The 20,375-nt window shown below is 36.7% G+C and overlaps 1 protein-coding gene across 1 annotated transcript in view; it reads right to left on the bottom strand.

The window, feature by feature from the left end:
• Positions 1–1,074: 1,074 nt before the first annotated feature.
• The window catches only part of Lancl3 (LanC like family member 3), a 98,832-nt gene continuing 79,531 nt past the window's right edge, over positions 1,075–20,375 (bottom strand). Inside the window, exons 3-5 of the mRNA XM_047536171.1 lie at positions 18,704–18,901; positions 11,813–12,020; positions 1,075–4,487 (exon numbers count right to left, since the gene is read on the bottom strand). Of these exons, the coding sequence (XP_047392127.1) occupies positions 4,328–4,487; positions 11,813–12,020; positions 18,704–18,901 (566 nt within the window). The 3' untranslated portion in view covers positions 1,075–4,327. The remainder of the gene's footprint in view (positions 4,488–11,812; positions 12,021–18,703; positions 18,902–20,375) is intronic.

Here is a 20,375-nt window from a genome sequence, read left to right as displayed (position 1 = left end):
GCTTATCTTTATGTAGTAAACTGGTAAATCAGAAACTTTGAAGTCACAAACGCAGAAGTCCAGACTGGTGGTAAAATATAAAAAATGTACACTTGTTTTTTACCTATCTAGTGATCCAGATCTCAAGAACTACATTCACATATGGTTATTTCATGTGACTGAAATGTTATTGGAAGTCACAACTGAGCATGATTTTCTATGCATATAGTATGTATAAAAATATAGCATCCTTTTTAAATATATAAAGGACCTGCCCATTACAAACTCTTCTATATCCATTATATCATCGGTGACACTCATGACAACCCTATGAAGTGAACAGGATGATTATTATACTATAGTGGTCCATGGAAATGGCAGAACAAGGCTTTGAGATTTCCAACTCAGGGCATTACTAAATTTTTTTCTTGTAATTGTTTTTCTCTCCCTCCCTCCCTCCCTCCATCCCTTTCTGTGTTGGGGATTGAACCCAGAGCTTTGTGTGTGCTAAGCAAGCACTGTACCACTAAGCTACAAACTGAGTTACAAACCCAGCCCTGTGTATTTTCTCAACATGGATATAAATCACAAACTTACATTTGTTGCACCAAAATTATTGATGTACTTTCTACAGAAGTTGAAATAATTTACATACCACCTTGATTAAAATCTTAAATCATGTTAAATCAAGCTAAATAGGTTGTCAGAGGAGAGCTGAGATTAAGCACAGAACAAGAAAATTATTCTATTTGTTTTCTGAGTTATGAGTAAATGAATACTATTATCTTAATAACACAGTCAATTACATGATGAAGCACAGGAAATATATGCTGTCAAACTTCTGTTCTCAAATATCAAGAGTTGAACAAAGGCTGGCTGCAGTGGCACATGCCTATAATCCCAGTGGCTCAGGAGGCTGAGGCAGAAAGATCCCAAGTTCATTGCCAGCCTCAGCAACTTAGTGAGGCCCTAAGCAACCTAGTGAGACCCTGTCTCTAAATAAAACATAAAAAAAGCTAGGGATGTGGCTCAGGGTTAAGTGCCCCTTGGTTCAATTCCTGGGACCAAAAAAAAAAAAAAGAGTTGGACAAAAATGTAAAAAACTGAGAAGTGAAATGAGATTTGAGTAAAATGTAGATATTATTTGGTGGCTGTGTGGAAGAGAAGACATATAATTGTGTTAATGAAGCAAAACACAGAACTGTAATGGTTTACAAAATGTCCTGTCATCAAAGTACAATCCAGTCTTTCCATTATCAAATGACTTAATGTATCCTCCAACATTTCCACAATTACCTTCAGGGTTCATAATTGTTTGGGTCATATCTAGTAAATAATATTAAAGCTAGATTAGGGCCTTCAAGAGGCAACATACTACATCAAGAATGTTGCTACCTAGAAGAGAACAAGTTGGATAATTAAATAGACAGTGGCATATCACTTTCCTATGACTTAAAGGTCTTTCTTACCCCTTCTTGGGAAAACAAAATTGAATACCTTCCCAAATCTACAATTCATTCCCTTAGGAAAATGAAAAGTTTCAACAATACGTTTAAGTCCTAACAACCTTTACCCTTGTTTCTAATTTACTGAGGTGTCATTTCAAAGACAATACCCGAACATGGACTTTGTTTGGACCTGGCACACAGAAAGGGTTACCTTTCCAGAACAGTCAGCACCACAACATCACAGTCACCCTACCAGATCCTAAAAGGGCATGTAAACAGAAAAGAGGTACAGTTTTTCTAAAGTTCATAGAAATAGAACTGAGGGGATGGGCTTGTCCTTCAGGTTTTAGGTCTCAAAGATGAATGGTGGAAGGATCAGCAAACAGAACGTAGCTTGGCGGGAAGGGGGATTTTGTTCACTACCATCTCACCAGAATCATTCTAGAACACTGAACGGATAGTGAAAGCCTGGGTTTAAATCTTTGTTCAGCTCTCTCCTAACTATGAGATTTTGGAGCAATTACCTAACACATTTCAAAGGGGTTGCTGGATGATGAAAAGAACATGTATTCCTTTAATAAAGCCCTAATCTTGGGTGGTTATTATCGTCAGCTTATAGGGGCCACGCAAAATGATTTTTAAATGAGATTGTGAAAAACAGTCCTATCATGCCAAAAGGAGACTCCACTTTGTAAAAGACATCTTGCCTTAAGACTATCCAAGAGGTGCTTGTCTGTTCCTGAAAGAACTTCTGGAACTCTATTTTGGAAGTGATCTGAAAGCTGCTATTTATGTGGTATTGCCTCAAACTGAGTATTTTCATAGATGAACAATGGAGACCAATTTTGTATGCTTATATCTGAGGACGTGAAAATGGAATAAGTGAAAAAGATGCGTGCTTTTCCAAATCATCTTGTCTTAGGTTCCCCCCGACTGCTGGTACTGGGGATCAGGCTTAGGGCCTTGTTCATGTCTGGGCAAGTGCTCTACATCCCCAGTTCCCCCACCCTTTTATTTTATTCTTTTATTTTGAGACAGGGTCTCACTAAGTTACCCAGGTTGGTCTTGAACTTGTGATTTTCCTGCCTTAGCCTCCCAAGTAGCTAAGATTACAGGTGTGTGCCTCCATGCCTGGCTATTCTAGTTTGTTTTGATTAGTGCAAACATACAAAGAGTCGTAAAATGTACAACTATCAGTTCTTACCTTTCTTTGGTAAGATTCTTAGTGAATCTCTTGAATATTTCCCCCCAAAAGGAGCACTGAATGCATACACTCATACACACACACACACGTACAAACACAAGGATGTGTGCACCTAAACACCCCAACATACATACAAATGCTTTTAGGCAACAGAGTATTCCCTAACTCCTCCCAAAGTCTACCAATGACCCAGCTTAGGAACTACTGAACTACAGAATAAGTGCTTAGGTTTACATGGGGATAGATGCAGCATATATACACGTATATATATATACACATATATATCCAAATATCTAATGACTATTTAAATAATTAAGTCCTATATGGTACAATTTCCTCCTTACTGTGAAATATGAAAATGTCCAGGATCAAATTTTAGGATAGGGGTAAACTCATGCTCTGCAGATTAAAGTGACAAATGCTACTATAGTGTTCTGTAAACCACTATTTACTTGAAGCAGTTTCACAACTTCTATGTGTTTACAGCAGGTTTAATTTGATATGATAACTTGGCTCAATGGGTATTGTAACCAATTTCTAGTGGACCCTGTGTCTTGGAAGGTAAGGTGACCAGCCAGGGAGTTCACTCATCTCTTAAACTAATAGTATAAAATTGAGCAACATTCCTTCCACAATCAACTGGTGCCTTTCTCAGCCTGTGTCTGTCTGTCCCAAGGGACAGAGTATTACACCAAAGGCAGAAATGACACACCTTTGTAGTGGTTACCCTGATCTTTGAGATGAGTGATTTTTACCAAGAGCAAATTTTACAGTTTGACTAATAGCTTTATAGAGATTACATACATAAAGGCATTTTAAAAATTACCAAAAACAGACAATATACAGCTCACACTTGAAATTCAGAAAAATACTTGACAGTAACGCTTGCTACAATTTGCTAGACTATGAGTTTTTCTTCATTTTTATTTGTGGTTCTGGGGATGGAACCCAGGGCCTTGTGCAAGCTGAGCATGCATTCCACCACCAAGTTACATCCCCAGCCCTGCCTGAATTTTACTATTCTAATTGAGCTTTAGGAAAGAAAAAGGAACTAGGAAAAAAGATATTCTAAGGCCTAAGGAAATGTGGAATTTCAGTGTTTAAGTTATGATATGATGTCTTTAAAGTGCTCAGGGCAATGATTAAAAAATATTCATATGCAAATATCTCCATTCAGTAAAAATCATGAATTTCAATAAGTAAAGGCTTAGGACAATCAAAGGTTTTCTTTTATGTCCTTCATCCTGACACTTCATCCCTGCTAACAGTTTTCAGCAGGGCAAATTAATTTTTGATTGTCTATACTTCTGAATTTAGGGGTGGAAAGCACCCACAGAGGGCCAGATTCTCTCTCCAATTGGGAAGGTACTAATATTTTATTGCCATAGTCCCCTTTTCAGTTTTGTTTTGTGTCATCAACTGAAAAATAGATCATTTCTTTTTCCCTTTCCCTTTGATCTCTGGTTTTACACCTATTCCCTGAAACATACATTCGCTACAGTTTTTAGATGAATTGTGGTGTCTTATTTGGCAGTCTGCTATCATGCTGTCTTCCCTGCCTGCTCCCATCCTTCTGGCGGCAATGTTAAGGCTCATGGTCGTGATACCATTGAATGTGGCTTATGTGGAAACTGCCTTGGCAGGCTCAGGAAATCTCAGGGGACTTCTGCAGGGCCACAGTGGGAGATGGAACCTTTTAAACAAAGACGCTGAAGAGAGGGAATTCAGCCTGATTGGGCTGCAGCAGGTCGATCAGAAAGCACACGGTCCCGGAGAAGCCTTCGTACAAGCTGTATATACTTTCAAGGACCCGTGACCCGGCCTTGAATTCCTCGGTAAATAAGAATTGAGCAAACCTAAGAGGAGAAGAAGAAAATATGAACAGTTACAACATGAGCGTTTCCATATCACTGGCCTTGGCTTCTTCCTCCTCTTCTGCTGAATCAAAGTTGGTGTTTTTTGTTTGTTTGTTTGTTTTGTACCAGCAATTGAACCCAGTGGCACTTTACCACTGAGTCACATCCCTAGCCCTTTATTTTGAGACAGGGTCTCACAAGGCTGGCCTTGCTACATTGTTCTCTTTTCAGAGTTATGCAATTAAGTATTTAAGAAAGACTTTTTCTCTAAAAAAAATAAAGAGGATCTGTTATATAATTGTTTTATGTTTCACAACAGATTGTGTTGGCAAGCAAATCCAACCATTTTCAGAGTCTGCAAAAGCAAAGCATTTTAGTATTTTCTGAGGATTTCATTCCTTCTGTCATTCAATAATTAAAAGCAAAAAAGACAGATAAATTGACCTACTTTTATTAATCTTCAATAGAACCAAACTGATATATCGCTGTTCCTTTAAAAACAAGTAAATATGCTGTTTCTGCAGGCATATTATTTCTGAGCTAAGTTTCATTTATATATGACAAAGAGAAGAGACTGTGAAAATAAATGGCCAAGATTTTATACAATCTGTGCTTTGGGCAAACAAAGGAAGAAGATGAATGAGAAAAGGCAAGCAACCTTTTATAATGATGACATCAATAGCAGACTCAGCTACAAGACAGATTATGTTTAAGACACCCCCATTAAAAAAACCACTGGTCTCTAAATTCTCTACGGAAGACCTTTTTTCTTTTGCTTATATTTGCCACAAATTCTATTCAGATTATTGATAACAAATAACATTTTAAAAGCAATTTAGAGCTTTAACTTTCTTTTTTTTCTTTTTTGGTGCTGGGAATTGAATCTGGGGGTGCTTTACCACTGAACTACATCCCCAGTCCTTCTTATTTTTTATTTTGAGACATGGTCTCACTAAGTTGCTTAGGTCCTCCCTAAGTTACAGAGGCTGGCCTCAAATTTGTGATCCTCAGATTCCTGGGTTGTTAGAATTACAGGCATGTGATACAATTCCCAGCTAGCAATTCACATCTTTTAAAATGCCATCATCTATGTTATTTATTTATTTATTTTACTGACTTTCTCTATTCATTCTCATCAACAAAAATAATCACCAGTTCAGAGGCTGCAACACACAGCTTGGTTAGGCCTGAGAGTTGATATTGCCATAAATTTACATTATTGCTACTACACCAGGGGTCCTATGAAGAGTAATTACTTATTTTATCTTTTAAGGGCTCTTGGAATTACTGATGGCAGCTAAAAATAAATCAGCAGGGAACAACACAATTCTGTTTGGTACATTTTTTCTATCAATTGTTTTCTTGACTATGCAACAATTTTCAATGGAATTTTACATTCTAAACAAGTAGAAAAATAAAGCATCCTTAAATAATTCAAAATTTATAGTTATATAATAAAGTCAACTTCATGTTATAGTCAGGGAGGGCCTTTGTCTTTTTAGTGCTACGGATCATTTAGCAGTCTGAGTTTCTCAAAAAAGTTTTCAAATGCATAAAATAAAATACAAAAGATTCCAAAGGAAATTAATTTTATTAAAAGCACATAAGTGAAATATTTATCTTCTTTTTCTGTCTTTCTTCCTTTCCTTCTTTTTTTTTTTTTTTTTTTTTTTTTTTGTTTGTTTGTGCTGGAATCAAACCCAGGACCTGGTGCATATAAAACACATGCCCTGCCACTAAGCTACACCCCAAGTTCAAGTAAAAATATTTAAAACCAAACCATTACAGCTCTGGTTTGTAATACAATAACATATGTATTCTTCATTGAAATATTCAATAACAAGATATAGTAGTGGGTTTAATAATTTCTGACATTTCTAAGTAGCGATGAGAATAAAATATATTTCACAATATCTGCAATAAGAACAGTTTAACCCATTAAGTCCCAAGTTTTCAATTCTGTGACTATTTCAATGAAATTGACATAGGTGCATTAAAATGGGTTGGAAATCATTATCTATGCCTTCTATTACATATGTATGTGTATATCTATCTATACATATATATGTATACATATACATTTATATACACCTATACATATATAATCAAACATCCTAATCCAATCATCTATTACTTTTCTCAAAAGAATGCACCTCTAAAAACAATAATTATTTCAAAGTTACCATAAGTGGTATACTTGTTGCTCAATTTAAATTTTTATAGCTGTTTCATATCTGGGACAGTAGGAAAAAATGAGTTAATATGAAAATATCTAGTATTTCTGTTGGTTGCAGAATTGCAGCTACTGATGATAATTCTGTGACTTACTGTCTACATTCTGAATGGGAAGAAATTATCCTTTTCAATTTAAGATGCAATCTTTTTCTTAAAGAAGTTTACAAACTCCAGACTAAGAACTCCTGGTATAGTAGAAAGAGAAAGAAAAAACTTTGGAGTTGAGATAGATATGCAAACTTGAGACAGATATGCACATTGCTTAATTTAACCTTAAAATGCTGAAATTGCATAATGGCACAGAATTTTCTGTAAAGATTAAAGATATCGTATATCATTTTCTGAGCATGCAGCAAAAATTAGATAAATAAGAAATATTTTTTCACATAAATGTATTGTAGCAGAATATTCATATCACAAAGAAAACCATTATCTCACACAATAAAAGAAACCCAGTTAATTTTGCTCCCTCTTCCAGTCTTTTTCCCCCAAGCACTGGTTTATTTATTTTAATATTAGACATTAGTGATTATTACTTAATATTCTACATGTGTTTACTTAAAATAATATGAAGTTTTCTCTGCTTTTTAAAATAATTTCTAAACAACATGTAGCAATTCATAAGAGAACTAGCAACATATGAGAACAGCAATTCCCCTGTTTTCACACAATATGTGTGTTAATGTTTCCAAGAAATTTTGTTGATATCAAAGTGAAAAGATTGTTTCAAAAATCTACCCAATGATGCAGAAATCAAATTAACAAATTCATTTTTCTGAAACATTCTCAGTCAAAATAGAAGTCAGAATGGCAATTATGAAGCTGAAAAGAATGAGACTGAGAGCATTATACCAAAACCTACTAATTATGACCAAATCTGAAGAAAGAGGAAATTTTTAAGATCTATGAGTTATTAGTATTAATAGGAAGATGGAAGGTTTTCTAATTAAGCATTTTTAAACTCTAGAAGGTAACAAAATTTAAAGAAGCAACTTTAGGAAGCCAAGATACAGACAGAAAGCAATAAAGTAGGAAGCAAAGGAGAAAAGCAGAATTAATAAACAAAACCAAGAACAAGTTCCTTGAAAGGATGAATAAGATAGGAAAAAAGTGGTGATGTGTGTGACCAAGAAGAAAAAGTACTCAGAATGAGAAAGGGTATATAACCACAGATATGGGAAATTAAAAATATTACAGAACTATACTATTGAAGCTCCATATCAAAAATTTTAAAATCCAATGAATGGATGGTTTTGTAGAAATATTCATTACTATAAAGAAGAGACAGAAAACCAGAAAAAATGAATAATCATAGAAGAAAATGAAAAGGTTGTCAAATTTTTTGGTAGCCTTAAATTCTAATCATACTTTAAAAGAGTAATAGGTGATGGTCAAGTAATATTTATTGCAAAGAGGCACACCTTGTTTGACATAAAAGTTTGGGAAATTACCAAAATTAGGGAAGTCTCCTCAATCTGAGCCACATCATATTTTAACTTTGAATTATACTAAATTGAAAATTTCACTATTCTAAGCAATGAAATGCAATACCCAAACTTGACATTGCATAAAATATTCCAATATTACTGGCACACTTTCAGTCTTCTACTTGTTAGTAAGAAATTTAAATTTTCTAAAGATTCCTGGGTCTCAGAATTTTATAACCAAGACTCTGTAAGCTAGGACTGGCCTAGCAGAAAATAGAGGAATTGTTCTGGTACTTTTACATATAATTTCTAGGGCAAGAGAATCTCTGATGAAATTTATCCCATAGGTAAAACCCCTAGCCTACATAAGATCCAACACTACTTTTTTTCTTGCTATATTTGGGAAACAACAGGTTTCTTTTCACCTAAATGGATTAAGGTACCATGAATCAATTTCAGCAGAATTCTTAAAACAATGGAGATTCAAACAGAGGACTTGCAAAATTAGTACTTTTCCTTCAAAGCACACATGCAAAGATCATAAAGGATATTTTATGTGTTGTTTTATTTTATTTTTTGGTACCAGGGATTGAACCCAAGGTTGCTTAACCACTAATCCACATCCCCAGCCCTTATTTTAATGTTTTACTTTGAGACAGATTGTCGCTAAATTGCTTAGGGCCTTGCTAAGTTGCTAAGGCTGGCTTTGAACTTGGGCTCTCTTTCCTCAGCCTCCCAAGCCTCTGGGTTTCCAGATGTGCACTACTGCACCGAGCTTCTATGTTTTATTTTAATATTGAATATTGGATAAATTGGCACTGGACTTTTCTGGGGGGAAAAGATCTGAATGACCTTTACTCAAAACAGGTAGGTGCCAGGAGATAAATGTGGAAAGTGAGCATTACAGGTGGGGGAAATTAAAACTTCAAGGGACTTGAGGTGAAGTGTATCTGGCATCCTAGTGGAATCACAAGGAAGGCACTGTGGTAGGGAGAACCAGGAGAAAGGACAGGAGATGAGATCAGAGAGGTAAAGAGAGGCTAGTTCCTGTGAACCTTTCACTCAGATTTTGGCCTTTACTCTGAGTCGTATGGGAATCCATTGGACTACCTTGAATAAAGGAGTACCATAAACTACCACAATATGCATGATATGAAGTGAATATATAGATGATAAGACAGGAAGCATTTCTAAAATTTAGCATAAAAACAAGGATGTTTGAAAGAATAGACTAGGATAATTAATTTGTTTTGCTGGATTCTTTTGAGTATGATTTTAGTGTTTGTTAGTTTGTTTTGTACTAGAGATTGAACCCAGGAATGCTTTACCACTGAGCTGCATCCTGGGTCTTTTTATTTATTTATTTATTTAGTTAGTTAGTTAGTTTTGTGACAGGGTCTCGCTAAGTTGCTTAGTGCCTCACTAAATTGCTGAGGCTGGCCTTGAACTTGGGATCCTCTTGCCTCAGCCTCCCTAGTTGCTGGGACTACAGGCGTGTGCCACCATGCCAGGCTAAATTTGACAAATTGATTCTTAGGTACATTTGAAGAATAAATGAGGGACAGCAGCAAAGAAAACTTAAAAGTAATGAAATACTGAACTAGATAAACTGAACAAAAGAAAGTTCAGAAACAAACCCATACATTTATATAAATTTGGTTTGTGATAAAAGTGAAATTTCCAAATTTCAAATGATGAGCATTATTGATCAACAGATGCTGTTGGAAAATTCTTCTTTTCAGTCAACAAAGATAGATTCCCATTTAACACCATTTTTAAAAAGTAAGTTCTAGCTAATAAAAATATTAATGTTAGATAATAAAACCACAAAGGTACCAATAGTAGTGTAAATTAATCTTTTGGAATCTTGGAATGGGAAAGGTGTTTTTAAGCATAACACAAAGTCCAGGAGTCTTAAAAGAAAGATGAACAACTTTAAGAAAACTTTTAGTTTTAACAAAAATACTTAAAACTTTGGTATGATGAAAGACCATGAACAAAGTTGAAAGAGAAATGGTAAAGTAAGAAAATATTTACAGCACATTGACAGTTACAATCTTTACTATAAGCATTGCAATAGGGAAAAAATGGGAAAAGAATAATGACGGACCAGTTATATATTGAGAAATACTTATGGAACTAATTATTTCCATTATAAAATTTTCCTACAGAAATGCAGGCACAAGTGCACAGAAATGTACATATTGGATATTTGGGGTAATTTTGTTTGTATTAATAAAGATTGCACATTTGGAGATTAGTTAAATTAATTATGGTATATCCATCATGAATAATATACAGTTAGTTAAAGCAATGAGCTAGAGCTATGCAAACTGAAATGAAGGATGTCCTTTAAAAATTGCTCATTTAACATTATAAGCTGAAAACAGTATGTATAGTATTATTGTACATATTTAACAGCAGGAGCCTACTAAAATATACATAGGGCTGGGACTACAGTTTAGTGGCAGGGTGTGTGCTTAGCATACATGAAGTCTTGGGTGCCATCCCCAGCACCAAAAATAATATATATACACACAAGAAAAAAACATGTACTCACAGATATATAAGCCTACACTTTATGCGTAGAGGAAGTCTGGAAGGATAAAATTCAATTTTGCAATAATAACACTGGTGGAATACTTAATTGCAGTTACTATATGCCACACATTGCATTACTTAAGTTTCATAAGTTAACTCATTTAAACTACCCAATACTGCTGAGGTAGGCACTATTTTCCACATGATGTGGCAGGGCAAGTTAAGTGACTAGTTAAAGGTCATGCAGCCAATATGATAATCATTAGGTGTATTCCTTTGATGGAAACACTCACAGCAGTACTAGGGCTATTCTTGAGCCTCCACCAAGTGACAGCTCAGATGCAAGGGTATCAGACCACATGGGTGGTCTCCCTGGCTTAGAAGACCTAAATGCTACACAAAAAACCAATACCTCCTGTAACAACTTATGGACATAGCTCCAAGTCCCTTGAAGGGAATGCCAGTTTCATGCTACTTGGCATTCAGGGAAGTCTCTATTTGTGCTTTCTATCAGATTATTTATACTTCATTCATAGTCTCTTTAGTCCAATTTACTCAGTTTACCAGTAAGAACTTACTTCTATTAAACCAATGTTGTTTATTATACAGCGGATCTTTCATCTTTATCAGGTTTTCAGGGAATAAACTATAGAGAACAATTTAGCATTATCTGTCAAATTAAAAATACGTGCATTTTTTGGTTCAGTAATTCCACTTCTAGAAATTTAGCTTTTAGGTATATCTATATGCATACAAAATAATACAATACACACAAAATAACATACATTTGTATGCATTTTAACGAAAATAAAATATTTAACAAAATGAAGAAGTCCTTGATATGTTGATTTAGGGTGATCAGTAAGATAGTAAGACACAACCATTTGTATAAAATTAAAAAGGGACAAATTTTTACATATATTCCCATTTGCTTGTATGTACGCAAGTCCTTGGGGAAGATAACCAATAAACTGGTAATAGTGTCTCCAGGGAAGTCAGTTAAATGGCTGGAAGGCAGTGTCAATGTAATCCTTTTTGTACTTTTTAAACTATGTGACTATGCTACCTATTCAGAACATTTAAAATATTAAAATTAAAAAATACATGAGAAGAATGGCTGACCTTTGGGCACGGTATATGTATTTTGAGTTTCCAGTCAGCCGATACAGCAGCAGGAACACATAGGCACTGCCAGCTACACCATGGCAAATCCCTGGCCCCTTCTTCAGCAGGCCCTTCTGCCACGTGAGCTCCCCACAACGGATACATGTGTCCAGGTACTGTGGTTTCTTGGAAACCAGATAAGCTTTGGCAAACAAATAGGCAATTCCTGTGAAAACATCAAAGACATAAGAGGTGACTTTCAGAGCTTATGCTAGAGAGAACTTCTCCAACTGTAAAAGACTCACAAATCACCACACAGATTCTAATATGGTAGGTCTGAGATACTGCATCTCCCTCTGCCCCATGCTGGGGGAATCCAGGGTCTCAAGTGTGTTAGGCAAGCATTCTACTACTGAGCTTCATCCTCAACCCATTTCTAATGAGCATCCTTCCAAGGACCACACTTTGAGTAGCAAAGGCTATAGAATGTTCTTTAAGGGAGTCTTTTTTCCCTTGTGGGATTTAGCTTACATTTTTAAAATTATATTGTGGAAAAAAAATTATATTGTGGGGTTGGTCCCTGGAGAAAGAGCAACATTTTAATTGAAGTACATCAATTGATAAAATCCATAATTTAATTTACAAATGGGTTAATAATTAATGATGCATGCACTCTGATAGGCATTATGTATATCTGGCTCTTTGAAAGGGCTGTTTATAACAGCTTACCCATTCCTCCATAGAAGGTCAGAATATGCAATGTTTAAGTACTTACAACAATACACTTTTTCTTAAGAGCAAAACTGGGAGTCTCTCCAAGAACAACAAGCTCACAAACAACCTAAGCCAAGACTTCTACTCCAGCTGTGAACTGAGACCTTCCCAACTTCATTGTTCAAAGGAAAGAAATGTTCCTTCAAAATTTGTCAACAAAGGTAGTATCAATTACAAAGGCAGGAACAGAAACAAGAGAAGTAACAGCTATTAATAGAAATTATTTCCTCCAGATTCCAAGTTCTGGGTACTTATATTCAAAGAGGAAGTTTGTAACACAAGACCACTCTCCTTTTTGCATAGCCTACCTACACCCTAGATAAAAAGTGGGCAAGGGTTGGGGTTGTAGCTCAGTGACAGAGCACTTGCTTAGCATGTAAAAGACCCTGGATTCCATCTCCAGCACCACACACACACACACACACACACACAATATATATATATATATTTTTTTTTTTTTAATTTATTTTTCTAATAAAGCTAAGTATCTTAACTAGCTCATCCATCCGGGTGATCTCTGCCTTTCATTTCTTTGACCAGGCTATTTTATAACTCTGTAGAGAGAGAAATTACCCTGTAGAAAACCAATAGTAATGCATATGATTCCTGTCCCTAGAAGCTTACATTCTGTCCAGTAGAAGATGACCTGGTTTCTCTCCACCTCTGTGGGAGAAGCCAGTTTTGCATCTATGAAGCAAATACATTTCTGCATTCTTAATGGCTATAAATATATCTGCACTTTGGACTTTCCTTTGAACCAGTTGTGATGCCTTTCTGGTTCTCTTAATCATGAATGAGTTAAATAAAATGATTGATACAGTCGGGTGTGGTTGGTCATGCCTGTGATTGGACTGCATACTGTAGGCAATAGGGAACCACTGGAAGTGTTTTCGTTGTGAACTGGTTGGTTTTTATTTTTGCATAATGATATGATCTTTCTCATAGACGTAATGTACCTGTAGTGCTCTCAGGAGAGACCTCCAGGGCAACGGGATGGTTCAGAGTTGATTATGTAGGCAAAGAGATAAAAATAAAGCTAATAAGAGTTGCCTCACAGTTTGGATACTAATTGGGTATCTAGTATATGCCAGGCACAAGTTTTGAAAAGCCCTTACCTTCATGGCATTTACAACTTAACTGGAGGTATTAATTAGGCTATGTGTGGAGAAATAGAGGCGCACAAAGGAGGGCCCCTAACTCACAGTAGGTGGCAGGAAAGGCCTACTAGAAAGAGTGACACCATCTAACCTGAGTACCGGAGGCTGGGGAGGTGTTAGGTATACTCAATGCTGTGGGTGCCCAGACCGGATCCTCTTTATCTTACTTTGCCCTGTCTCCCAGTTCCTGTGAGAGCTGGCTATTAATAAAGCTCATAGCTGCCCCCTCCTTGGGAGATTTGCCTATAGCTGAATGGAAGCCTATGTTCTGCACCCATCCCACAGCAGATTTTAATCATACAGGGGCACAAAATTTACCTCCCTTGCCTCAAGACAGAACCAGAGTATTGGTGTAATCTGTGCTTCTTAACTTCCCCTCAGAATCAGGGAGAAGCTAGTTTCTTGGTGGGCCATGCTCCACTCAGTTTTTTTCCTTTGCCCTAGTCTACTTGCCTGCTGCCTTTCAGGTTCCTCCTGAGAGCAGGCTCTGCATCCAGACACCCGGCAAAGAACATGTAGAGAGAGGTGTTCCTGCCATGGCAAGGCTAAATGTTTCCCTAATACCCAGATGTATGACACAGAACGTCCTTTGTGATCCAGCTGCTGCTCTGTTCCCCCACCTCTCCATTCTCTGCTTGAGGCTTTTCACTTCAATACAAGCTGAACTACCCACAGAGTTTCCATGACTCTGCGTGCCAATGTTTTCACTCTTGGAACAAGCTTCCTATCTTTCTTGACCCACCTTACCCCAGGCATCACCTCTTCCAGGAATCCCTCATCTGGGGCTCCAATAACTCCCTATACAAATCTTAGCACATACAGAATAGGATTAAAATGATCTATTTCTACGTCTGCCTCCCCTAACAGAGTACAAACCACCCAAGGACAGGAACTGTATCTTACTCATTTCTGGTTCCATCTTCTGTGGCATGGTGTTTGGCACATGACAAGGGATCCATAAATGTGTGTTGACCCCATGATGCCTCATTTCTCACCCCAGCAGAGGCTGACACTGGGGTGGAGATGAGAGGTGTAGAAAGAAGAAGGGCTGAGATGGTACCATTGCCATACTAGGCCATTACCCCCAGACAGCTTAAAAGGTACTGATCCTGTGGTTCCAGCCAAAGGAATTAAAGGACCTGGATCACAGAATCATACATGGAAGGAACCTTGAAAAACTTCTAAGTCTATTGGCTCTTAACCTGACCTAATGGAATTCATGATGAGGCTACTTAATCTAAAAGGAAGGGCTGGGTACATGCCCGTAATACCAGTGGCTGGGGAGGATGAGGCAGGAGGATTGAAAGTTCAAAGCCAGACTCAGCAAATTAGCAAGGTCTTAAGCAATTTAGCGAGACCCTGTCTCTAAATAAAATATAAAATGGGCTGGGGATGTGGCTCAGTGGTTAAGCACCTCTGGATTCAATCCCTGGTACAAAAAAAAAAAAAAAAAGGAAATAATAAGGAAGGAATGTAGGAAATGTAGGAATGTTAGGTCTGATTTGGGTGGGAGCCATATAATTTCTTCATAGGAACACTAGTGTGGATTGATCAGAAACCCAAGTCAGCAACAATTATGTCTTTGCCAAATACAACAGAGGAAAGGACTTGGTTATCACTTAATAAAGATGGTTTGCAAGACAATCTCTGTAAACATGGGATCTAGCAGAGACTTGTGACAGTTGCATTTAGGGCATGTACTTTCAACATACTGGACAATCAGCACCTGGGTCTATTCTGGGATGTGTAATGTTACTGAGGCACTACAAAGCTTAGTGGCAAACCTGTGCTTCAAAAGCTATGTTCTTTAGTTAAAGTCACCTAACTGGACATGGGGGATATAACTCAGTGGTAGAGTGCTTACTAAGCACACACGAGGTCCTGGGTTCAATTCTTAGAATCTCTCTCACACAAACACATGCACACACACGTGCATGTGCACACACACACATACCCACTCTCCAAGTCACCTATGCACGAGCCTTTGTGAAATGAGTTTTAAAAAAATGCTCACACCTGTGTTTCACTCACAGAGTACAGGAAATGCAATGTCAGTGTTACCACAGTAATGATGTAACCTGATGCAGTAGGGAGTTTATTTTAGCCTCAGCATTTGTTTTAATGATTTTGCAAATGGCTTTCATCCTGTATTTCAGAGTCATCAAAGCTGTGAAAGGGTCATATAACCTTCCTGCAATACTTTATTGCATTTAGTGAGAAAAAGCTATATGCCACTGTAGATATTTATAAATGTGGGTGTTTGCAAAGCATCAGGGACATATCCCTCAGAAATGGTAAGGATCCAACTATAAAAGGGGTCTATGGTGATAAAAAGATTGAGTTTCACAACTCCTTCCCAACAAATTCATTTCACAGATGAAACAGTGAGTTTTTTCAAGGTCACCTAGCTGGTTAGTGTTGGAACTACAGTTAGAACCCAGAGTTATTAACCTAGAGTCAAGAACTATTTCTACATTGCATAAATGATAACTAGGGCTGTCAAATGTAGAGGTGAGTTGAAGGAAGATCAATAGGAAACAAAGGGAAAGATAAGGTAGTATTAATGAAGTTCCACATTATGGATTATCTCTGGCAGGTTTTTAATCACAGAATTGGTCTGCTGCTCCAAACCATCTGTGCTATTCATAAATCTACTATGAAAATTTTTTCCTCAAACAAATGAAATTATTTTTCTAGTCATTTCCTATTTTAGAATTTGGGGGGAATTTACTATTGCCAACTTCAGCTAGATCTTGATCATCTTTGACTTGCACTTATCAGACTTCTAGTCACTCTTGAGGCTGTTTTTAGAGCATCTCTTAAAAGGAAGAGCAATGCCCTTGAGGTGGGCGTGGGGATTGGCAGAAATAATGGGCTCCATTTTTTTTTTCATTTGCAAACTGGTTCATTTTTGGTAGTTCACCAAGTACAGGTATTGAATGACTTTGCTTTGAAAACTATGCTTAATCTTCTCAAGACACTTAATATGAATGATAAAGGAGGATAAATAAGGTCCCCAGGGTGATGAATCCTATGCTATACCATTACAGTACATGATTTGCAGACAGATGGTATTTGGTATACAGAAAGGATGGAATAACTGCCCTTCAAGACACCTATATCAATTAACTGGCTCACTCACTCATTTTAGTAGATTATCTTCCCACTCTATTAAGAGCTTTTACTAGCACATTGAGTCCTTTTAAAATATTTTGTATTTAATTTGGGTCATCTCCAAAATTCAAGGATCCTGGGATGATTGGAGGAGATCCAGAGACCATCATTGAGAATGATTAAGGGGAATGGGAAATGGAAGTATTGGGCATAACAAGAAGAAATATAATTTCCCAGGTTGTAAATAACTGTTATGCTTTTTTTTCCAAAAAGGTCACAGTGAGGAGAAATAGGCACAAATTAGAGTTGGCAGGAGTTAGCATGGACATAATGTACAATGTCCTGGTACTGATACAAGCACACACTTTGAATTTCTTTCTGAAAGTAAATGTTGCAGGCAGAGAAAATATGGCAATAGGTTATATTATTCATCAACTCAAAATATACCAAGGAAAAATGGAATTACAGTTGAACTAAAGAAATTAAATAAGGAGAGAAAGGAGGTAATAATCAGGTAACAATGTAAAGAGAAAGCAAATCCAGTCTAAAGCTGTGCTCTTGTGATTGAAATATAGTCTTGAAAATTAAATGCACTTGTAATCCAAAAATTTTGTTATTTGGGTATTTTATTCTCTTCCCAGGTCAACTAAAAAATTTATTTATTTATTTGAACTTAACTTATTTCAAATTACCCCCTCTCCAAAGGCCTAATTAGAAGTGTAATGGGATTTTTAAAAGGTATGTGGAGGAGGTAGGTAATGGGATCTGATAAGTTTGTAAACTCAATTCCACAGCATTAAATGGGGATGGTTTTTCAGTTTTTAAGACTTTTTATTAGATACTACTAGAAATCCTCATTTGAAAAAGAATTTTAAAACATGCATCTTAAAGATGCATACAAATTGACTAAGGATACTATTAAAATACCTATTCTGATTCAGTGGGGTGGAGCCTGAGATTCTGGATTTCTAACAAGCTCTTAGTTGTCCATGCTAGTAGGCCAGGACCACAGTATGAGCTGCCAGGCTCTAGCTCTGCATATTTAATGTAGCTAGTGAGTTTTTGTTTTGTTTTGGGGTCAGGGATTGAACCTAGGGGTGCTGAACAACTGAGTCACATCCTCAGCCCTTTTTATTTTTTATTTTGAGACAGAGTCTCACCAAGTTGCTTAGGGCCTCACTAAATTGCTAAGTCTGGTTTTGAACTCGTGATCCTCCTGCCTCAGCCTCCAGAGTCACTGGGATTAACGTGTGTACCACTGTACACGGTTGCCATTGAGTTTTTGAAATATGGTTGGTCTGAATTAACATGTGATATAAATGTAAAATAGGCACTGGATTTTAAAGATTCAATATTTTTAAAAATGTGAATTATCTCAATTTTTAAATCAGTTTCTTGTTGAAATGATAACACTTGGGGTATATTGGATTATATAATATATATCACTAAAATTAATTTCATACATTTCTTTTTACATTTTTATCTGGGACTACTAAATTTTATTTTTTGTGGTGCTAGTGAATGAACCCAGGACTTCCAACCTGTTAAGTACATACTCTACCACTGAGCTATAATGGCATCCCCTGAAAATTTAAATTACATGTGTGGTTCATAGTATATTTCTATTGGATAGTGCTAGTTTAACAGTATGTATAAAGAAATATGCATTATAATTTTTTAAAAATACAGAATTATTTCCAGGCTTCTCTTACAGATGAAGACACTTTTGGTTTTGAAAAATTTCATCTTTGCCTTCTTCATCTCACATAGTAATGACCTAATGCAAAACACCCTCACATCTCAGAAAAACTCCCTCTGACTAAACTAGATGAAAGGCCATGTTTTCAAACAGCGTGTTCGAGACCTGGAGCACCGTGGCACCAGTGGACCAACTCATTCTCTCTCTCGATAGTCTCGCCGAGCTCAGGTGGCCAGTTGCAATTCTGTTCCTGTTCCATGAGGAAGTCCACACTCTGCCACACCAGCTCCCGATCTGAGGGCTTGAGGTGCTCATGGTAAGAAAGAAGCATCTGGAGAATGGATGACAGGCCATGAGCTGCCCCTGTATGGAGAAACAAAGCACAATTCATCCATATAATAGGGAAGAGAGGTGTTTTGATTTGGTGAAAAGACAATCACAAGACACACACGCACACGCGCACCCACACATAATATTACTTGAAAGCACACACAGTACTGTAACAATTGAGTTGCCAAGTAACTAGGCTATTGACAAACTGTAGCCTGCAGGCCAAATCTAGACCATTACCTGCTTTTGTAAATAAAGTTTTATTGGAACACAGGTGGAGTCATTCATTTCATAATGTCTATGGCTGCCTTTGTGTTAAGACAGCAGAGCTGTATTTGTGACAGAGACCATATGACCCACAAAGCCTAAAATATACGGTCCAGTTTTTCATAGAAAAAGTTTGTTGTTCGAATATGTAACAACAAATTCCATCATTATGTACAAATATAATGCACCAATAAAAAATATAGAAAAAGAAAAAAATTGTTGGCAATTTCTACTTCAGAGATTTTTAAAAACATTGCAATTAACATGTCAATACCTTTTACAAAAATACTCCTAAAGTACTTGACAACAATTTGGTCTAAACATTCATTCATTTATTCACTACCTAAATATTAAGCATCTACTATGTACCAGACACTATTCTAGGTGCTAAGAATAAATCAGTAAACAAAACAGTATAAATCCTTTTTTTCTGTAAACATTATTAATTAGTCTAAATTTACTTAGTTCTTCACATTTAACACTTGTGTATTAGGCATTGTCTTGTCCTGGGATAGAGAGATGAATGTGTTTGTCCCTACCCTTGAAGATTTCCTCATCCAATCCAAGGAGAGAATCAGGTTTATAAATAATTAGAACATGAGATGCTAAGTGCTCTATGATAGGTGTGTATCAGGAGCATGACGATTAATATGTGGCAACTTAACTGGGTCGCATGTTGGCCCAATATTTGGTTAAAAATGATTTCTGAGTGTATCTGTGAAGGTATTTCTGAATGAAAATAATATTTGAATCTATAGAGCAAGTAAAGCAGATTCCCCTCTTCAATGTGGGTGGGACTCATCCAATTCATTGAAGGTCTTAATGGAACAAAAAGGCTAACAAAGAATTCTCCAGCTAGGACATTAGTCTTTTCCCTGTGGACATGGACTCAGACTACAACTTACAACACTGACTTTCCTGGGTCTGGCTTTTTCAGCTTCCATACCATTGGAGCCAATCCCTTTCTGCAAATTATTAAAAGGAATTAGCTCAAGTGATACATACAATCCATTTCTCTGGAGAACTTTGACTAACACAAGAAGCTAAAAGAGACCTCAGAAGGAGCTTAATGTGACCTCAGGGTTGGAGGGGGCCCTGAAGGTTTTGCACAGAATCTTGAATCCCTGACAGTTCTAACAGAGGATCCTGAATTAACAAGCGCCCAAGCCCACTTTTGGAAAAGGATTCAGCTTAACAAAGGGGGAAGGCAGCCCAGTTCCTTAGGAGTTTTCATTCATTA

This window comes from Sciurus carolinensis, chromosome X (genome assembly GCF_902686445.1).
Source record: "Sciurus carolinensis chromosome X, mSciCar1.2, whole genome shotgun sequence".
Classification (NCBI taxonomy): domain Eukaryota; kingdom Metazoa; phylum Chordata; class Mammalia; order Rodentia; family Sciuridae; genus Sciurus; species Sciurus carolinensis.
This window is presented reverse-complemented; position numbering and strand designations above follow the sequence as displayed.